This window comes from Onychomys torridus, chromosome 11, assembly GCF_903995425.1.
Source record: "Onychomys torridus chromosome 11, mOncTor1.1, whole genome shotgun sequence".
NCBI lineage: Eukaryota > Metazoa > Chordata > Mammalia > Rodentia > Cricetidae > Onychomys > Onychomys torridus.
In genome coordinates this window covers 10,715,154-10,732,545 of record NC_050453.1, presented here as the reverse complement: position 1 = coordinate 10,732,545, position 17,392 = coordinate 10,715,154, and the positions used below count along the sequence as shown (strand labels likewise).

The 17,392-nt window shown below is 41.2% G+C and overlaps 1 protein-coding gene across 2 annotated transcripts in view; it reads right to left on the bottom strand.

Annotated features, from left to right (window-relative positions):
• Nucleotides 1-17,392, bottom strand: part of Mark1 (microtubule affinity regulating kinase 1) — a 103,175-nt gene that overhangs the window by 39,357 nt on the left and 46,426 nt on the right. For both annotated transcript variants that reach the window (XM_036202081.1, XM_036202082.1), the window contains exons 3-5: nucleotides 17,019-17,072; nucleotides 2,442-2,490; nucleotides 696-761 (exon numbers count right to left, since the gene is read on the bottom strand). In XM_036202081.1, coding sequence (XP_036057974.1) covers nucleotides 696-761; nucleotides 2,442-2,490; nucleotides 17,019-17,072 — 169 coding nt within the window. The remainder of the gene's footprint in view (nucleotides 1-695; nucleotides 762-2,441; nucleotides 2,491-17,018; nucleotides 17,073-17,392) is intronic.

Genomic DNA, 17,392 nt, shown 5'->3' with positions numbered 1-17,392 from the left:
AAGATTTCGTTTCTACTTTTTCAATGATGTAACTCCTTGACATGTAATCTAAGAAATCCTAATGGAATAATAATTTGAATCAAGTGTCTCTTATCTAAGGGAAAGTGCAGGAGAGAAAAGTGATTTTCTCTGATTGAATCAGTTCTCTTGTGGCCCTGCAATAGTCAAAGTATACTCTGTATTCTTTGTCACACATGGGCTCTGCCACTCCCATCAACTCAACCCTAATACAGAACATACAGACCAACAGTTACTTAAATCCAGACATTCATGGATTATCTTGGCAATGCATATATACTGAAGATTGGTTATATGTGAGCAGTCAGGTAAATAAATATCTGACGTAGAGTAAGCTTTCACTATAGATTTTATTAAATATACTCTGCACTCCTGTACTACAAATCAAATACGTTATTTTAATATTTAAATCAGCAAATTAAAACATTCAAAAGATGACAAATTTTAAAAAGTCCCTAGGTAAATGTTTAAATAAGCCAAAGTTTTATTTATACTGTAGGCTCAGCAGGTCTTGAAAGCAAACATTGAATTTTCATTAAGAGGTAATTAAAGGTATGTTAATAAAACTATAGATTACAGTAATGATGAAGGTATAAATGTTATCATGACCTGCCAAGCATCATCAATTCTATGTCTTGTCCATTTATTTTCCTTTTTTAAAGCCCATTTATTCTTACCCCCACTTGCGTATTCCATGACTAAGTAGAGTGTCTTCTCAGTTTCAATCACTTCAAACAGTTTCACTGAAAAAAGAAGAAATGTAACTGTTGTGGAATATTTGTTTACACTGTGAAGATGTGTCTTTGCCGAGGTGCCTTCTGATTGGTTTAATAAAGAGCTGAATGCCAACAGCTAGGCAGGAAGAGGTTAGGCGGGGTTTCTGGGGACAAAGAAGGACTCTGGTAAGAAGAAAGGAGGAGACTTGAGGAGTCACAGAGAGGATACAGGAGGTACACGATAGAAGAGAGGTAACGCCACATGGTAGAATGTAGATTAATATAAATGGGTTAATGTAAGTTATAAGAGCTGGCTAGGAACAAGCCTAAGCTACAGGCTGAGCTTTCATAATTAATAAGAAGTCTCTGTGTCATTATTTGGGAGCTGGCTGGCAGGACAGAGAAAGATTTAATAACTCTATAACTGACAGCATAAAATGGGTGTTCTTTCTGCAGACCTTAGGCAACAGTAAGAATATTAGAATACTTGCTAAACTGAGTAATTCTAACTTTAAAATAAATAAAATTAAAAAAAAATCATTCAAGAGTCATTACTTCTATGCAAGGAAACTACTTATACCTTCCCACAAAGTGATCTGGAGTCAACTTATGAGTTGAATCGGTTTTTGAGAAGAACCTTTTCTAGTTAGAATAAGATAATAAAAAGAGAAATCTTGCCAGGTGATGGTAGTACACACCTTTAATCCCAGCACTTGGGAGGCAGAGGCAGAGGCAGGTGGAGTTCTGTGAACCAGGCCTGCCAGAGGTACAAGAGTTACAAAGAAATTGAGTCAAAAACCAAAACCAAAATGAGAGAGAGAGAGAGAGAGAGAGAGAGAGAGAGAGAGCGCACTTAAAATCAGAAAGAGAGTTTTCATGAGTGCTTAGAAAGAGGGTGCAACATTAAGTTATCATGAAGTATTAATGTTTACGAAATATTAAAAAAGGTCTAGTAAAAATAGTACTAGACTTACACAGGGGAAATTATTCACCAAGAATGATCACATTAGGCCAGGTGGTGGTGGCACACACCTATAATCCCAATACTTGGGAGGCAGAGCCAGAAGAATCTCTGTGAGTTTGAGGCCAGCCTCGTCTACAGGACAAGATCCAGGACAGGCACCAAAACTACACAGGGAAACTCTCTCTCAAAAAAAAAAAAAAAATCACATTAATAGCTACATGCAGAGAAAATCATTAAAGATGCAAGATACAATCTTTTTTAAAAAGCAGATTAAAAATAATTTTTTTACTCCTTAGAGTCAAGTAATTTTCTATAACATATCTGATCAATAAGTTTATTTGTAAAGGGGGGCAAAATCAAAACTTACTAAACAATTCAGTAAAATTGAAATTAATGCCTTGTTTTCTTCAAAATACAAAGTTATCTCGCCTGCATTAAACTCAAATGTTAATATATGTAATTCTTCTCTATTATAGCTGATGACATGCAAGCTCTGATTTAACAAGGAGCTAGAAATCGATGTGTGTGCATGAAGCCCAGTTGTCCTCAGTGTGTCACGCAGGAGATGCACCAGCAGCAGAGGGCAGCCCAGGACTTCCAGCACTGTGTCACTGCACCAATGTCCCCTTCCCGAGTTCTCACTTTTCTCGTTTTATAGAGAGCAACAGTAAAACTGTACACATCCAAATGCCTTTCCATGAGGGGAAGCGTGCTGTCACTAATCATACATAGAGATTTCATACCTATGTTAGGATGGTTCAGTATCTTCATTATCCGTACTTCTCGAAACAACTGTTAAAAAAGATAAGACATATTCCTGTTTAAAGCACAGACAATTCAAGCAGAAGCCTACTGAAATCCATCTGAAGACAATACCTTGAGTACAAGACTGCCAACTCAGGCAGAGAAGTAAGCACAGACCTTCCTCTCAGTTCCACCCCTGCAAAATGAGCCATGGCCCTCAGCCTCTATATTAGCTTCATGGAGACCTGGCTTCTCACAGAACTCAGACGAGGCAAACTGGAGTGGTCTGTCTCTCTTTGGTGACCTGAAGCTGCACACAAGGGAACTTACATTTTCTTCAACAGCTCTGAATGGCCAGAAACAGGCAAAGACTATGGAAGTGACACTAACGATACTTCACAAGGTCTGGTCACCAGAAACAAGTTTCCGGGGGGTGGGGAGGGGGATGTCAGGGTCTGACTCCTTAAAATTATCTCTTTTGGCTGACCCAACACTTTGTGAAGGATTCAGAAGCACTTTTAAATAGACTTGCGGAGTAATATTAAATAATAAAAAGTTAGGCACAGTGGCACATGCCCATAATCCAAGAACTTAAAGGTTAAGGCAAGAAGACAATGAGTTCAAGATAAGCCTGGCTACACAGTGAGACTGTCTTGAGATGGAAAAGGGGGAAAAGGAGGAGGAAGGGGAGGACTATTTTTTTTACAGAAGTACTTTGTTTTTTTATTTAAATACCATGCATGAATTGGATTTGTTTACATTTTTGTTTTTGTTTTGTTTTTTTAGTCTTTTTTAATATATTTAATTTATTAAAATTTTTTCATTTTACATACCAACCCCAGTTCCCCCTCCCTCCCCTTCTCCTGCCTCCTCACCTCCCTCCCACTCTACCTCCATCCACTCCTCAGAGTGGGTAAGGCTGGGGAGGACTATTTTTTAAGATTTATTTATTTTTGAGTTCAAGGCCAGCCTGGTCTACAGAGTGAGTTCTAGGACAACCATAGCTACACAGAGAAACCCTGTCTTGAAAAACAAAAACAAAAAAAGATTCATTTGTTTTTATTTTATGTGTTTTGTCTGCATGCATGCATGCATGCGCACAGCACTGTACAGTGCCCATGAAGGCCATAAGAGGGCATCAGATCCTTTGGAACTAAAGTTACAGATGGTTGTGAACACTATGTGCTAATGCTCTTAACCACTGAGCCATCATCTCTCTAGCCCCAAAAGGATTACTAAACATGTTAAATAAAACAAAATAACATGAATGTTAAAATTTTCTTTCTCCTTAACTTTAAAAATCTATATGGGCCATTTTTTCAAAGTACGACTTGTCAGGGAGTAAGATGGCTACTGTGGGTAAGAGTGCCTGCTGTCAATTTTGATGACCCAAGTTCAATCTTCAGTCCCTACATGGTAGAAGGAAAGAACTTCCTCCTACAAATTGTCCTCTGACTTCCATATACACACCATGACACACATGCACACACATACAAATAAATAAAATGTTTAAAAAATCATGATATATAAAAAAAAGAGCATGATTTGGTATCTTCTCCTTTACATTGGCTACATAAATGTTAGAGCCAAAATCAAAATCAAACATTTGTTCAAGAAAATAGGAGGACCAAGAATTGGCAACAATAAAAAAAACTCTGTTAAGACATGTTTTGTAGGAATAAAATCTAAAATTAGTGTAACCACAAGTGATGTTTCTCTAATGATCTATTAACAGCCTAAGGAAGCATGAAAAGATACTCAACATAATTAGTCATTAGGGGAATAAAACTCAAATCTACAGTGAGAACACCTGACACTCATTAGGATGACCGATGTCATCATATAGCATGGGACAAGACAGAACAAACCTGAAGACAGCATTAGATGGAGGGAGCTTAGAACCCTTTGGTATTGCTGATGGCTGTGTCAGATGAGAGGATACTACAGAAAACGATACAGTCCCATGGAAAACAATATTCCCAAAGGAGCTTAAAAAGAGTCACCATATAATCTGCAGACTGTATACCGGAGAGAATTGAAAACGAAGGTTCAAACAGATGAGTGGATAAACACAATGTGATAACACAGATGGAAAGTACAACACACAATGTGGAGAAGCCTCGAGGTTATTATAATATCAAATGAAACAAACCAGTTACAGAAGACCAAATACTCCATGACTATATGACTCACAAGAGGTAGTTCAGTTCATGAATACATCATGCAGAGCAGTGCTGCCAAGGGCCAGTAGGGTGGCTGTGGTTAGGCTGCTTACGGGCACAGAGCTTCAGTTAGGGACTATGTCAAGTTCTCTGGAGGTGGACAGCAGTGTAATGACAGCTGGCGCCACCCAACTGTAGATCAACAGTAAGTGAAATGGTAAATGTTAGTTAGTTTTGTTTTTTGTTTTTGAGACAGGGTCTCTCTTGTGGAATCTTATTTTAAGATATGTTACACTTCATTCCATTTATGCTGTGGAATATTTGTATAACGATGCAAAATGTGTTGCATTCTTTTATGTCGTTGCATTTGTTTTAACTGTGAAGCTGTGCTACTGTGACTGTCTAAAACCCCTGATGTTCTAATAAAGAACTGGCCAATAGCAAGGCAGGAGAAAGGATAGGTGGTGCTGGCAGGCAGAGAGAATAAATAAAAGGAAAAACAGAGAGAAGTAGAGATCAAGGAGCAAGACAAGAGGAGAGAAGGAGGCTGGGGCCGGCCAGCCAGCCAGTCAGCTACAGAGTAAGACACATAGAAGTAAGAAAAGTAGAAGCCCAGAGGCAAAAGATAGATGGGTTAGTTTAAGAAAAGCTGGCTAGAAACAAGCTAAGCTAAGGCTGGGCATTCATAAGAAAGAATATGCCTCCATGATGATTTGGGAGCTGGGTGGTGGGCCCCCCAAAAGAGCACAGAGCCAAAAGTGTAAAGAGACAACCAACAATAGGTCTCACTGTGTTGCTGACTGTCCTGGAATTCACTATGTACTCCAGCCTGGCCTCGAACTCACAGTGATCTACCTGCCTCTGCCTCCTGAGGGCTGTGATTAAAGGTGTGCACCACCACGCCTAGCTGTAAATTTTAGTTTGTGGTCATATCACATATTAACAAAATGAAATACAATAAAAAATACATCCCAACTGAACAACCACTGATGTTTAGATGATGACAAAAAAGTTTACCCTAGATATCTTTAATAATTCCTATACAAGATCAAGGAAGTATATAAGCCTTGTGTTGTGTGTGTGACGTCTATAATACTTAACATTTAATAATTAAAAATTACAAGTAAGTAAACAGAAAAATGCAGGTTCACTATGTTCAAGACTGCCTTGCCTGACTAAAGAGTGTTTTTGAAGCCTGGCCTCTCAGTGACCGTCAACACACTTGAGATCCTACAGCACAGGCTCCTGTCCAGCCAACTCTTTGTTCCTGTCTCTCTGACTGCTCAGTTTTCTGCAAAGTTCTCTTCCTGGGTCTTCAGCTCTTAGCCCCTCCCCCTGGCATTCAATGTGCTCTTCCCAAGTGCTTCATTATGCTTCAAATATCAGTTTGCTGCTGACTCTGAACTCATTCAGAATTTGGTTGTCCCACAGGAGTTCAAGCCCAACACACAGCAGTGCACATCACAGGTATTCCCAATGCCTTCAGCATGTGTGATCAAGGAAGGCCACCCACCTCTCAGGACAGCCTTATGTCAGGACACCCTTGCTTCAAGCTAGACTTCCCTCCAGTGTCCAGCATTCTTCTGCTTTCTGGAACTGCCAGGTGCTGTCATGATCAGCACCAGAACAAGATTTCTGAATGGAATTAACATTTTCCCACCTCTTTGTTACTGAAGGGCACATAGTAAACTTATTAAAGTAAACTTATAAGTTACGTTTTTTTTTTCAAGCCAGCACTCATGGTCTCCAGAGTACCTGCTAGCATGACAGCTCATACCATATAACATGATCATGGGACCAAGATCCCTTTACCTCCCCACATGCTACTATCTGAAAAGTCTTAGGTCTTGCCCATCATCTGGGAAAGAATAGAAGTGAATGCTGAGAGGCAGGCACTGCTGGGGAGTGCCTTGGAGTCTGCCCAACACAATTACATTTTATATAAACCAATGAGTCATGTATTTGTAATAAAATAAAGTGGATAATTTGAAAATACCAGATATAAGTTGCTAATGAAACTGCAAGGTGTGGGTTAAGTAAGTGTAAATGATTAAAATTAAATACAGGATTTTATTGGCAGACTGTTTCCTGATTGTCATTATAATCTCCTTTCATGAAATAGAACACAACTAGGAATAGTAACAAATCTATTCAGACTTTATGAATGCAATTCTTGTTAGATAAAGTACAGTTGTAGTCACAACACTTACACTACAGAAAAATGTTCATCCTACATTGGACCAAAAAATATACATTTATGCATTTAATTTAAATGTTTATTTCTCTCTCTCTCTCTCTCTGTCTCTCTCTCTCTCTCTCCCTCCCTCCCTCCCTCCTTCCCCCCACCCCCTCTCTCTCGGGTTTCACTGTGTAGCCCTGGCTGTCCTGGAACTCATTCTGTAGATCAGGCTGGCCTTGAACTCAGAGATCTACCTCCCTCTGCCTCCTGAGTGCTAGGATTAAAGGCATGTAACACCACTACTCAACCTAAATTTTATATCATTTTAAAGTCATTCTCTCTAACCTACTCTTCCTACAACACAGGAGAGTTGCTGCCCTGCTCTAACCGGCACAGGTTCATGAGCCATAGTATAAGGAGGATCCCTGGGCTCCTTGACTTAATCTCCTCTTCATTCTTGAGACAGTGTGCCAAGTCACAAAACAGAACAACACTGCCACACAGAGAACATTAGTTACTCTTAATAAAATCACTGCCACATCAGTTTTCTTAGAAGTAAACTGGCTATGATGTATGTCAAGGTGATGGAAGCAGATTAATTATTTTATTTTATGTGTCTGAATATGTTTATATGTGCAGCATGTGTATGCAGGGTCCCATGGAAGCCAGAAGAGGGCGTCTGATTCCTTGAGACTGGAGTTACAGGGAGTTGTGGGCCCACAACTACAGTGCTGAGAACCAATCGCTAGTGCTCTACAAGGGTAGTGGGGGCTTTCCTCTGAGCCGCCTTCCAGTCCTGGTGTCTCTACCTCTGAGAACAACTTGTCTAAGGGAACAGATGAGCTGTGTGCCCTTCAAGAGATTCCTCTACAGCAGGAGGTTTGTTTGTTTTAAGCTGGTTTTGCTTTTTTAAAAGCTGGGCTTTTGTATAACAATTTGGGTTCGTGAGTTTTTAGTCTCTGGTTGGAACTTGGAATGTAGCCATTATATCAAAAACAGATTAATCTGGGACAGTAATCTTGTAAAAAGTGAGACATTTAACAAAAATAGTACTTTAAAGGGACACTCCACTTCCACCTGGAGATGATGTACAGAAGATATTACAGGCAGAACCAAAGTTCTGATCAGAAAGTAATTTTCAAAAATTAAAATGATAATATACAGCTATTAGGACTTCTCTATCTCAAAGATGCCTTCAACACTGTTTTAATCTTTGATTTGGACAAAGAATGAGAAAAAAATTTAAAAACTAAGAACATGGAGGTGTGTAGAGGCTGGAAGCATGTTGGCTAATGTCTTAGTCATTGCCCTATTACTGTGAAGAGGTAACATGACCAAGGTAACTCTTATAAAACAAAGCATTTAATTGGTAGGGAGGCTTGCTTACAGTTCAGAGGCTTAGTCCATTATCATCATGGTGGGGAGCATGGCAGCACACAGGCAGACATGGTGCTGGAAAAGTAGCTGAGAGTTCTACATTCTGATCACAGCAACAGGGAGAGAGGGAGAGAGACTGGGCATGGTATGGGCTTTTGAAACCTCAAAGCCTGCCAGCAGTGACACCCTTCCTTCAACAAAGTCATACTCCTAGTCCTTCAATTTTTTTAAAAGAGTTCCTTGGTGACTAAGCATTCAAATACATGAGCCTACAGGGGCCATTCTTATTCAGACCTCCACAGTTAAAATGATGGCACTCATAGAAGGAAGCAGTTGCTGCTAACAGTCTTGTGATATTTTGTATGTTGTGTTAATTATGGAAATGAACTGCCAGAATCCTGCACCATCAACCACCCTCCTCCCAAAGAAACACACACCCCTGTGTATGATCCATTATCTGATATGTACTAGAGTATGTTCCTGGCTCCCAGCATGACTGTTCTTGGAGAAAGGACTCAAGAAGAAGAGTTCAGGCTATATGAAGTCACAAGGGCAGGACCTTAGGCCAATATGATCACTATCCGTATAGGAGGAAGACTTACCAAGGATGAGCTGGGGTACAGAAGACGCTATGGATGGGCACTGAGAAGATAGCTATCTGAATGCCAAGGAGGAAAGTCTCAGAAGAAACCAACCCTGAAAACACCTTCTTTTAGCCTTCAGAACAGTGATAAAACTTTCTATTGTTTAAGCCACCTATACGTGGCATGTAATTATGATGGCAGCCCTAACAGACTAATAGTCTACCTTGAATCTAGAGAATTCTGGCCATGAACACACGGTATCTGCAAACATCTAAAAAATGTTCTTAGTACCTGTTTAAACCTCTTTGTTTCCTAGGTGGGCACAGGAGAGAGAAAACAGAATGAGGGAGACAGAAGCTAATAGCAGAGTCTTCTGCAGAAACCCTCTGAGTCAGAGGAAGCAAGGAGAGCCAGGGAGCTGGGCATCTTTATCTGAGGGCATCTCTCTAGCAAGATGTCAAGCTTACCAGTCCTTGCCTTTTCTTAGGAAGGTGGGAAGAGGAGCAGAGCCTTTAGATTGCAGTTAGACGTCACTCTGATGGACACTTATTGCTAACATCATCCCTTCTGCACGCATCATTTGTCTGGAGACAAGTAAGGAAAGCCGTGTGTTCAAAAGGATAGTGTTTAGGTCCACATTATTCGAGTTTCTGATTTTTACTTCTTCCTTTCTCATTTTCAAGCCATGATGTTATGAAGTCTCCAGCACATATGAATTAGCAAGAGCGCTCAGAGTATGCCAGCTCCCTCCAGGCTCTGTGTTTCAGGTCTGCTGTGAACTGGATGGTAAAGTCAGTATTTGTTATAACTGTGTTAAGAGAACTACAGGAAGCCTTGGCTGCAACGCAGGGCCTTTACTTTGTGGACCCAGACAGACAGCTACTCTAATTGTGCAGGGCCTTTATTGCTTCCTTCTAGATTCCTGGCTTTGCTCCAGGGAGCTGAAGTCACCAAACAATCTTCCATTTTGTGGAGGGTTACTGCTCTGTTCAGTCCTTCCTGGTCAGGGCTGAGGTCAGGACTAGCCAAGCTCCATGGCATCAATCAGTACTTGCCTCAGTGAGGAGGATTTTCTTTTTCTCTTCTCAACTAATTTCTGTTCCTTCCAATATTTCATTTCTTCTGCCTATTATTCTTTTGTGTGGCATGGAAAAGAAGCTGTTGTATTTAAACTCGTGGACTGGACATGGCCTAGTCATTTGTCATCCTAATTCTATGACAAGCCTCCATCTAGTCCAGGGTCAGCCTGTGTGTCTGGTGTCTATCAGACCTGCTGCCATGCTGCCTGTGGCCTCCTCATGTCAGAGGATCTCTCTGCTGCTTGCTTGTCTTGAAGATAGAAGATGATTCTGCAGTTACAGGTAACTTCACTTTTCCAGGCTGACTTCAGTTACAGTAAACAGGGCCTGGAGAAGAAGGGGGAGTGTATATCCAGTGTCTTTGAGCACAGCCTTCTTAGCTTTGCAAGTACATTGTTCTGATGGGGCTTTAAGAGGAACAGGAAACTTTCTCTGCCATCGTGTCCCATCGTTGGAAGTATCTGGCAGATTAGTGAATTAGTGTAGATCTGCTTTACCCTGCAGGAGATGTTCAGTTCCTGGACTCACCTGGAAGCCTCGATCACTGAGAATTTATACATATGATGTGCCTACATTAACAGAACCCTGTTGATCAAATGCTCAGCTTTATAATTTATGGGATCATTACAAACCTCCTGTTTTTAGCCCTCGGACATCTTACTGGGACATCAATTTAATCAGATATTTTAGAAAACTACTACTAGTAGCACTATAAAATTTAAGTTAACTTCTTTTTGCTTGTTTTCTGCTTTGCTTTGGTCTCATGTAGTCCACGGTAGCCTACAGCTCACTATATAGCCCAGGCTAGCCTAGTACTTACAGGCAGAGCAATGGCTTATCCAGCAGCTCAGAGAAGCCGGATTGCAAAGGAGATGGACTGCTTACAGGGTGGTAGGAAGCAGTGCCGACATCATGGGCAGGGGAGAGGTGCTGGAGGAAGGTAGGGCTCTATTTAGCAGAGTCTACTTGGGGACACAGAGACAGAAAGACCCAAGATGCTGGGCAGGCCTACAGGATGAAAAAAGGGGACCTAGCTGGAGGCATGGGAAGGTGAGTCCCTCAAGAGCCTGGCAGGCCTCTGAGGTGGGAAGGAAGAAGCAGACCTAGCTAGTCACATGGGGGAAGATGGAAGACTCTTACAGTAACTAAATGGGCTAAAAGTTTTGAAACAGCCAAGCTAAAGTTTATAGATGACGTCAACATTCCTAGTCTCTTCCACTTCCCCTAAGAGGGAATTCTTCCATAGTACAAGTGGATATGTATTTCACAGTTAATAAAGGCCCAACAATCAGAAGTTTTAGGGTTCACAGAATGCTGGCATACAAACAAAGAAACTACTGCCCCAAACCAAATAACTCCTTAGTTATGAATGTCAGATTCCAGTATGGAAAGGAGCTTCAAAACTGCCATGGAGAACAGGAGTGGTTTCTCTGAGGAAGTGAGAAATGTCTAAGAATTAAGTGAGGAGGGGAGTTAGTATCAGGCAAAGGGAGGAAGGGAAAGCTGTGAAGGCCAGGTGGCTAGAATAAAGAGCATGAAGAGAATCCCAGGAAACTGAAGCTGGAGGAATGGGGTGGGGGGGGGGGGTGAGAGCTGTGCAAGTTGATGGTCCTTCAGGTCCACAGAGAAACCTTGTTTCAGAAAAACAAACAAAACAAAAACTCCCCTAAAATTTATTTTATTGTTTTGTTTTTTTTAAGGCAGGGTCTCTCTGCCTGTCCTGGAGCTCACAGAACTCTGCCTGCCTCTCCATTCTGAGTGCTCCGATTAAAGGTGTGCATGCCACTATGTGTGGGAGCCTGTTTTCGGGTTCCTTGTGGCTTTACCCATCAGGTCCGCATAGAGGAGGATTAGGGCCACTGGCCTGAGTGCAGGTGTCTGAGATGGTCTGCACTTGGCTGTGCTGGGGGAGGAGGTCTTTTGCTCCACCTCCTTGGCCTCTCTATAAATACCCTGGGGCAGAGACAGTCAGGGCCCGTTGGAATAGTTCCAGGCCCTCTCGAGGCTATCCTGTATTTTCTATCTGTTTATCTCCGCACTATAAATCCTTCTAATATTTCCTGCTGCTCACACTCAAGAAAACTCTGGGGAGCTGTGGGGTTGGTGGGTAAACGCCCCACAACTATGCCTGTCTGAGAGATTGGAGTTTTAATCTCAGGGACATGAACAGATTCTCAGTGCCCACTCCTTAGACATACTCGATCTGGAAGTATCTCCTTATCTGGATGCAGCACACATTCTGTTAAACATGTCAAACATGTCACTGCACATTTTCCCTTCAGGGGGCACACTGAACCTGAAGCACAGTAGGGGTTCAGAAAGTTCAGCTTTACTGTGATTGCACAGTTCACACTTGGACCAGATGCTGAACTTTACTGGTATCACTTTCTAAAACACCTGGACACTTTTCCCCTCAAAATCCATCACACTTCAGTGTGAAACACATTTCCTACCAATCTTCATACTGTGTGTGAAAGAGATACAACTTTCAGTTATCAGCTCATGACCATCCTTATTTTCAGTATTTTGTCCCAAACCAAATCAAGGTGAAGGCATGTTGCTACTTGCTAGTTTTATGGAGAATGGAGTGGTGAGCAAGTGAGCATCAGATCCTATCTCACTAACTGGCATGGTAACATCACCCGTGCAGAATGCCAAAGGAAGGAAAAGGGAAGGGAGTGGGGGATGGAAGGAAAGAGGGAGAGATGGCTCGAGGAGAGAGGGAAAGACATAAAGATAGTTAATCATTTCAGATTAAAAAACAGCTTTTGCAGTCTACAATCCAGCTCACAAAAACCCAACACCACCACCAACAAAACTCTACTACTCTCTAGGTGGTGGTGGTGGTGCCATGCCGTTAATCCCAGCACTCAGGAGGCAGAGGCAGGTAGATCTCTGTGAGTTTGAGGTCTCCTGGTCTACAAAGTGAGTTCCAGGACACAGAGAAACCCTGTCTAAAAAAACAAACAAGAACAAACTAACAACAACAACAACAACAACCCCTGAATACTCTCATCACTTTGGTTTCATCGACCCAAACCAGACTTAAACAACACATTTCCTTCAGACTACACACATGTAACAAGAGCCGAATGGGCGAATACTCAGTCCATTTGTGGATTTACTCAGCTAAGAAGTGAAAGACGTCAGCAAGCATACACCAGAGTAACTGGCATTTCAACATGTCTGCAGGTAGTCCTGCTAAGAAACACTGTTGAAGAACTTCGGGTTTTGTCTTGATTGAACTGCTTGCCAATTACTCTGTGGTTTGTTTTACACACTTGGTTTCTACTGAATACTGCCTGGTTCTGTCTTATAGAGGTGACATTCTTTAACATGATAGTGATTGTTTTACAGAAGATCTGGGATATTGACTCAGCATACCAGAAGAGGTGGGCACTACTGGAAAACCATCAATTTAAGTGGCTCAGATCACCAGACACTGGCAGCAAATGGGTGAGCTATTCAATAAAGTATGTTTTTAAGATTGCAGTTATTGAAATTTCTACACCTCTGCTTCTACAAAATCTCGTATGTCCTAGCACAGAGATTCACATTCCATGCAGTTTTAATGAGACCTGTTATTTTACAACACAATTCTGAGTTGTGGTAGTCTTTCTTTTATTTAATTAACTTCATTATGTGGTCTCACTGTTGCTCCATTAGTAGTGTGTTACCATGCCTGACTCTTGCTTTGTGTTTTCTTTTTTCTTCTTTAGAATTTTGCCAGTCAGGAAATCAAAGAGCCATTTTTGTGATGTGTATTACAATTAAAATAAAAATGAAAATGGGGCTAAAGAGATGGCTCATGGTTAAAAGCACTGGCTGCTTTTCTAGAAGATCAGGGTTTGACTCCTGGCATCCACATGGTAGCTCACAACCATTTTTAACTCCAGTTCCAGGGGATCCAGTGCCCTCTTCTGGTCTCTGTGGGCATTGCACACATGTGGTGTACAGACATATATAAAGGGAAAACACATAATACAATTAAAAAAATAAAATGTAAGTTCATAAGCAATACATAGGAAATATAACAATGTCAGAAGAGATGAAGTGTACTGGTGACTCAGAGTGAAGAAACCTTCATCTGATGAACTACTGTGCCCATGTTTCAGAAAGGACATTTCTTTTACAGTTGAAGCCTATCAGTTATAAACAAAATTGTCCTATCGATTTGCTTTTCACATGGTATTACATACAGCTTAAAAGAACCTCAGAGATAACTAATGTGAGTCACAGAACATTCTCCAAAAAACCATGACTATATGAGGTGATCCTTGTACTACAAAGAGGAAGTCAATTCAGACACTTTTTAAACTATCAGCTCTCATTGGATTAGACTCCACTGATTTATGACAAATGATACAGTATAGTGTGTAAACAACACTGAAGACACTTCCAAAGGCCAAACTGTTTTGAAGGACTTCATATTTAAAAAGAACTTTATACTTGAGAGGCTTTAAACAGTTGTACCTCATCTTTAGATTCTTTTCTCTACCAGGGAGGCTGGAAAAGGAAGGATATACACAGAAAAGACTGAAGGGGGAATCAGCTTACATTCAGACCAAACCAGGGTAAGGGTTAGTCAAGTGCTTCCAAAAATGAGGCCAAGAAGAACCTGAGTCCTGTCTTCACCTTCTGTGCTATAGGCATGCCCACCCCATGGAGTCACATGACGATTGTGGCCTGCACAACTTAACTGACAATGCAGGGGAGGCAGATGGCTTGCTCTTTGCCCTTGGATTTTGAGATATGACTGACTGGGAGATGCTGCTGATGTGATGGGGAAAGACAAGTCTAAATGTTCTGTGAACTGAATGAGTCAAACCATGAGCTGGGGTTGGCTCCCCCCCCCCACCCACCCCACCAAATAGTGTTTTTCCCAGAAAGTAAATCTATGAACAGGCTTAGGACACACAGATGGCATCATCTTTGTGTGTTTGGAAAGGCAACACTTTAGGAGAGATTTCCAGGCTCTCCACAGACATTTTAATCCGCAAGCAGACCTTCAGTTATTTAGAAAAAGAAGGCAATGATCAGCTTCATGGTCACATGTTCTACCTAGCAAAATTAATATTAATTTTGGCTCTGCTGGGAAAGACCAAATGGGGTGTCACATTACTGGGTACCCTGTCAGAAGTTTCAAATGTCACTTGAAATCACTGAACTTCCCAGAGTGATCCAGGAAAAGCACAAACTATGGATGGGAGGTGGGTAAGGCCAGAGTGCAGTTCAGCAATTGGTGTGTTTTAGAGTCCTGGGCTCATAGGGGAGTTAACCTTCCATGCCACAGTAGCTTCAGCCCAGAAGGGCCGGAGCGTCTTCAGATAGTTTATCAGTGGAGAGGGGACCTTCTGTTACTCCCACAGCTGCATCCAGGTAGGATGGACTCCGGTGCTATGAGAAGAGACGTTCCCCAGGACTATCTCCCATCAGCACTGTACTAACTCAAGTTCTCAGAAGAGCCCAGCAAACACGAGTCCTCACTAAGCAGACTTCAGTGTGCTGGAGTTTTACTGGTTGTCAGACATAAAAAGAACCCATGAAAGTACAGAGACAGATCTCTGTGCAGAAAGGCACAAAAATGCAGAGCTACTTGCCTGAGAAGAGGGAAGAAGGCTCTAACTCATTAGTATCATGGAAGTTGTAGGTAAACATAGCAAACGAAGAATTTCTTGTAAGATTCTCTTAGGAACCCAAAATCATTTATGTAACTTTGACATTTGTAAATCTGATATTATTATAGTCTACTGAAATCACAATGGGTGATTTCTATAGCTCATACAATAAATTAGTCGCTTTGTTTTTAAAATACTAAATGTTTGTATCTGAGAAGGTTTCCCATTGAAGTACTTAATGAAGTAAATAGCTCTGGCTACTAAAAGATCCTCATCCTAACTGATGTCTCTTCCCAATTCCTGCTTTCTTTTCATCCTTTTTTTTTTTTTTTATTAAATGTTTATTTATTAAAACTTTTTTTTCCATTTTCCATACCAACCCCAGTTCCCCCTCCCTCCCCTTCTCCCACCTCCTCCCCTCCCTCCCACTCTGCCCCATCCACTCCTCAGAGTGGGTAAGGCCTCCCATGGTAGTCAACAAAGTCTGGCATACCAAGTTGAAGGAGAGCCTAGCCCCTCCCCATTGTATCAAGGCTGAGCCAGGTATCCCACCACAGGGAATGGGCTCCACAAAGCCAGTTCATGCACCTGGGATAAGTCCTGGTCCTGCTGCCAAGGACCCCACAAACAGATCGAGTCACATAGCTGTCACCCACATTCGGCAGGCCTAGTTCGGTCCCATGCAGGTTCCCAAGCTGTCAGTCTAGAGTCAGTGAGCTCCAACTAGCACCGGTCAGCTGTCTCTGTGGGTTCCCCATCATGTTCTTGTCCCCTTCTTTTCTTTCTTTCTTTCTTTTTTTTTTTTTTTTTTGGAATGTTGAACGTCATTTATTGAAGGAGGGAGGAGGTCTTAAATACAGACTTACAGCACAATGGGGGAACCCCGGTCTTTTCATCCTTTGATGAAGCACTGTCTACTGTAACTTGATGTCTAAGATGAACTTGCATGAAAGAAGAATCCAAAGAAGCAATGAAAGAAGACACACCTGCGGAAACTATGACTCTGAACTAGGTTTTCACTAAGAAGACTTCTCCATACTTCAAAACGCAGGGCTGGAGAGATGTCTCTGAGGTTCACAGCACTTGCAATCCTGATGGTCAAGAGTCTGGGCCCCAGCACACACACGACGTCCTGCAAACAGTTCTAACTCCAGCACAGAGGAATTTGCCATCCCAGAAGGGCTCCATACTCACACACAGGTATGTGCAACCCACATACATATGTGCATACACATATAAATAAAATATTTCACAATATTTGATACAAAATCTAATCCTATGAATTAATTCATATGACACATACATCCTGCTAAAGTCTATGCAAATATTCTCAAATCCAAGAATCGATAAAGTCCCAAATACTTCTGTCCATGTATTTTGAGTACATGGTGCTCAATTTGCATTAGACACATTTGAAACCTCTTTATAATCAGCCATAATCATTACATCTTAGATCCTGTCTTTTCATCATATACTGGTAAAATAGAGTGTTGTACCTAATAAAAAAAGTTCATGCTTGACTTTGTAGAATTATATATTAACAAAAACTCACATTATTTATTAAATTAAGTAAATACCTTTTGTAGACTGGTAGGGTTTAGCTGAGTTTTGTCTATTATTTTCACAGCTACCTAAAAAAGAAAAACATTAAACTTCATTTGAGAGATGTCATTTAATGAATAAAACCCTGAAAAGAAAACAGTTTTGTTTCAGTCTTAACTATATACCATATATACCATTTACTTTTTTTTTTTTTTTTTAAAGATTTATTTATTTATTATGTATACAGCATGTATAACTGCAGGCCAGAAGAGGGCACCAGATCTCATTACAGATGGCTGTGAGCCACCATGTGGTTGCTGGGAATTGAACTTAGGACCTCTGGAAGAACAGTCAGTGCTCTTAACCACTGAGCCATCTCTCCAGCCCCTACACCATTTACTCCTATGTG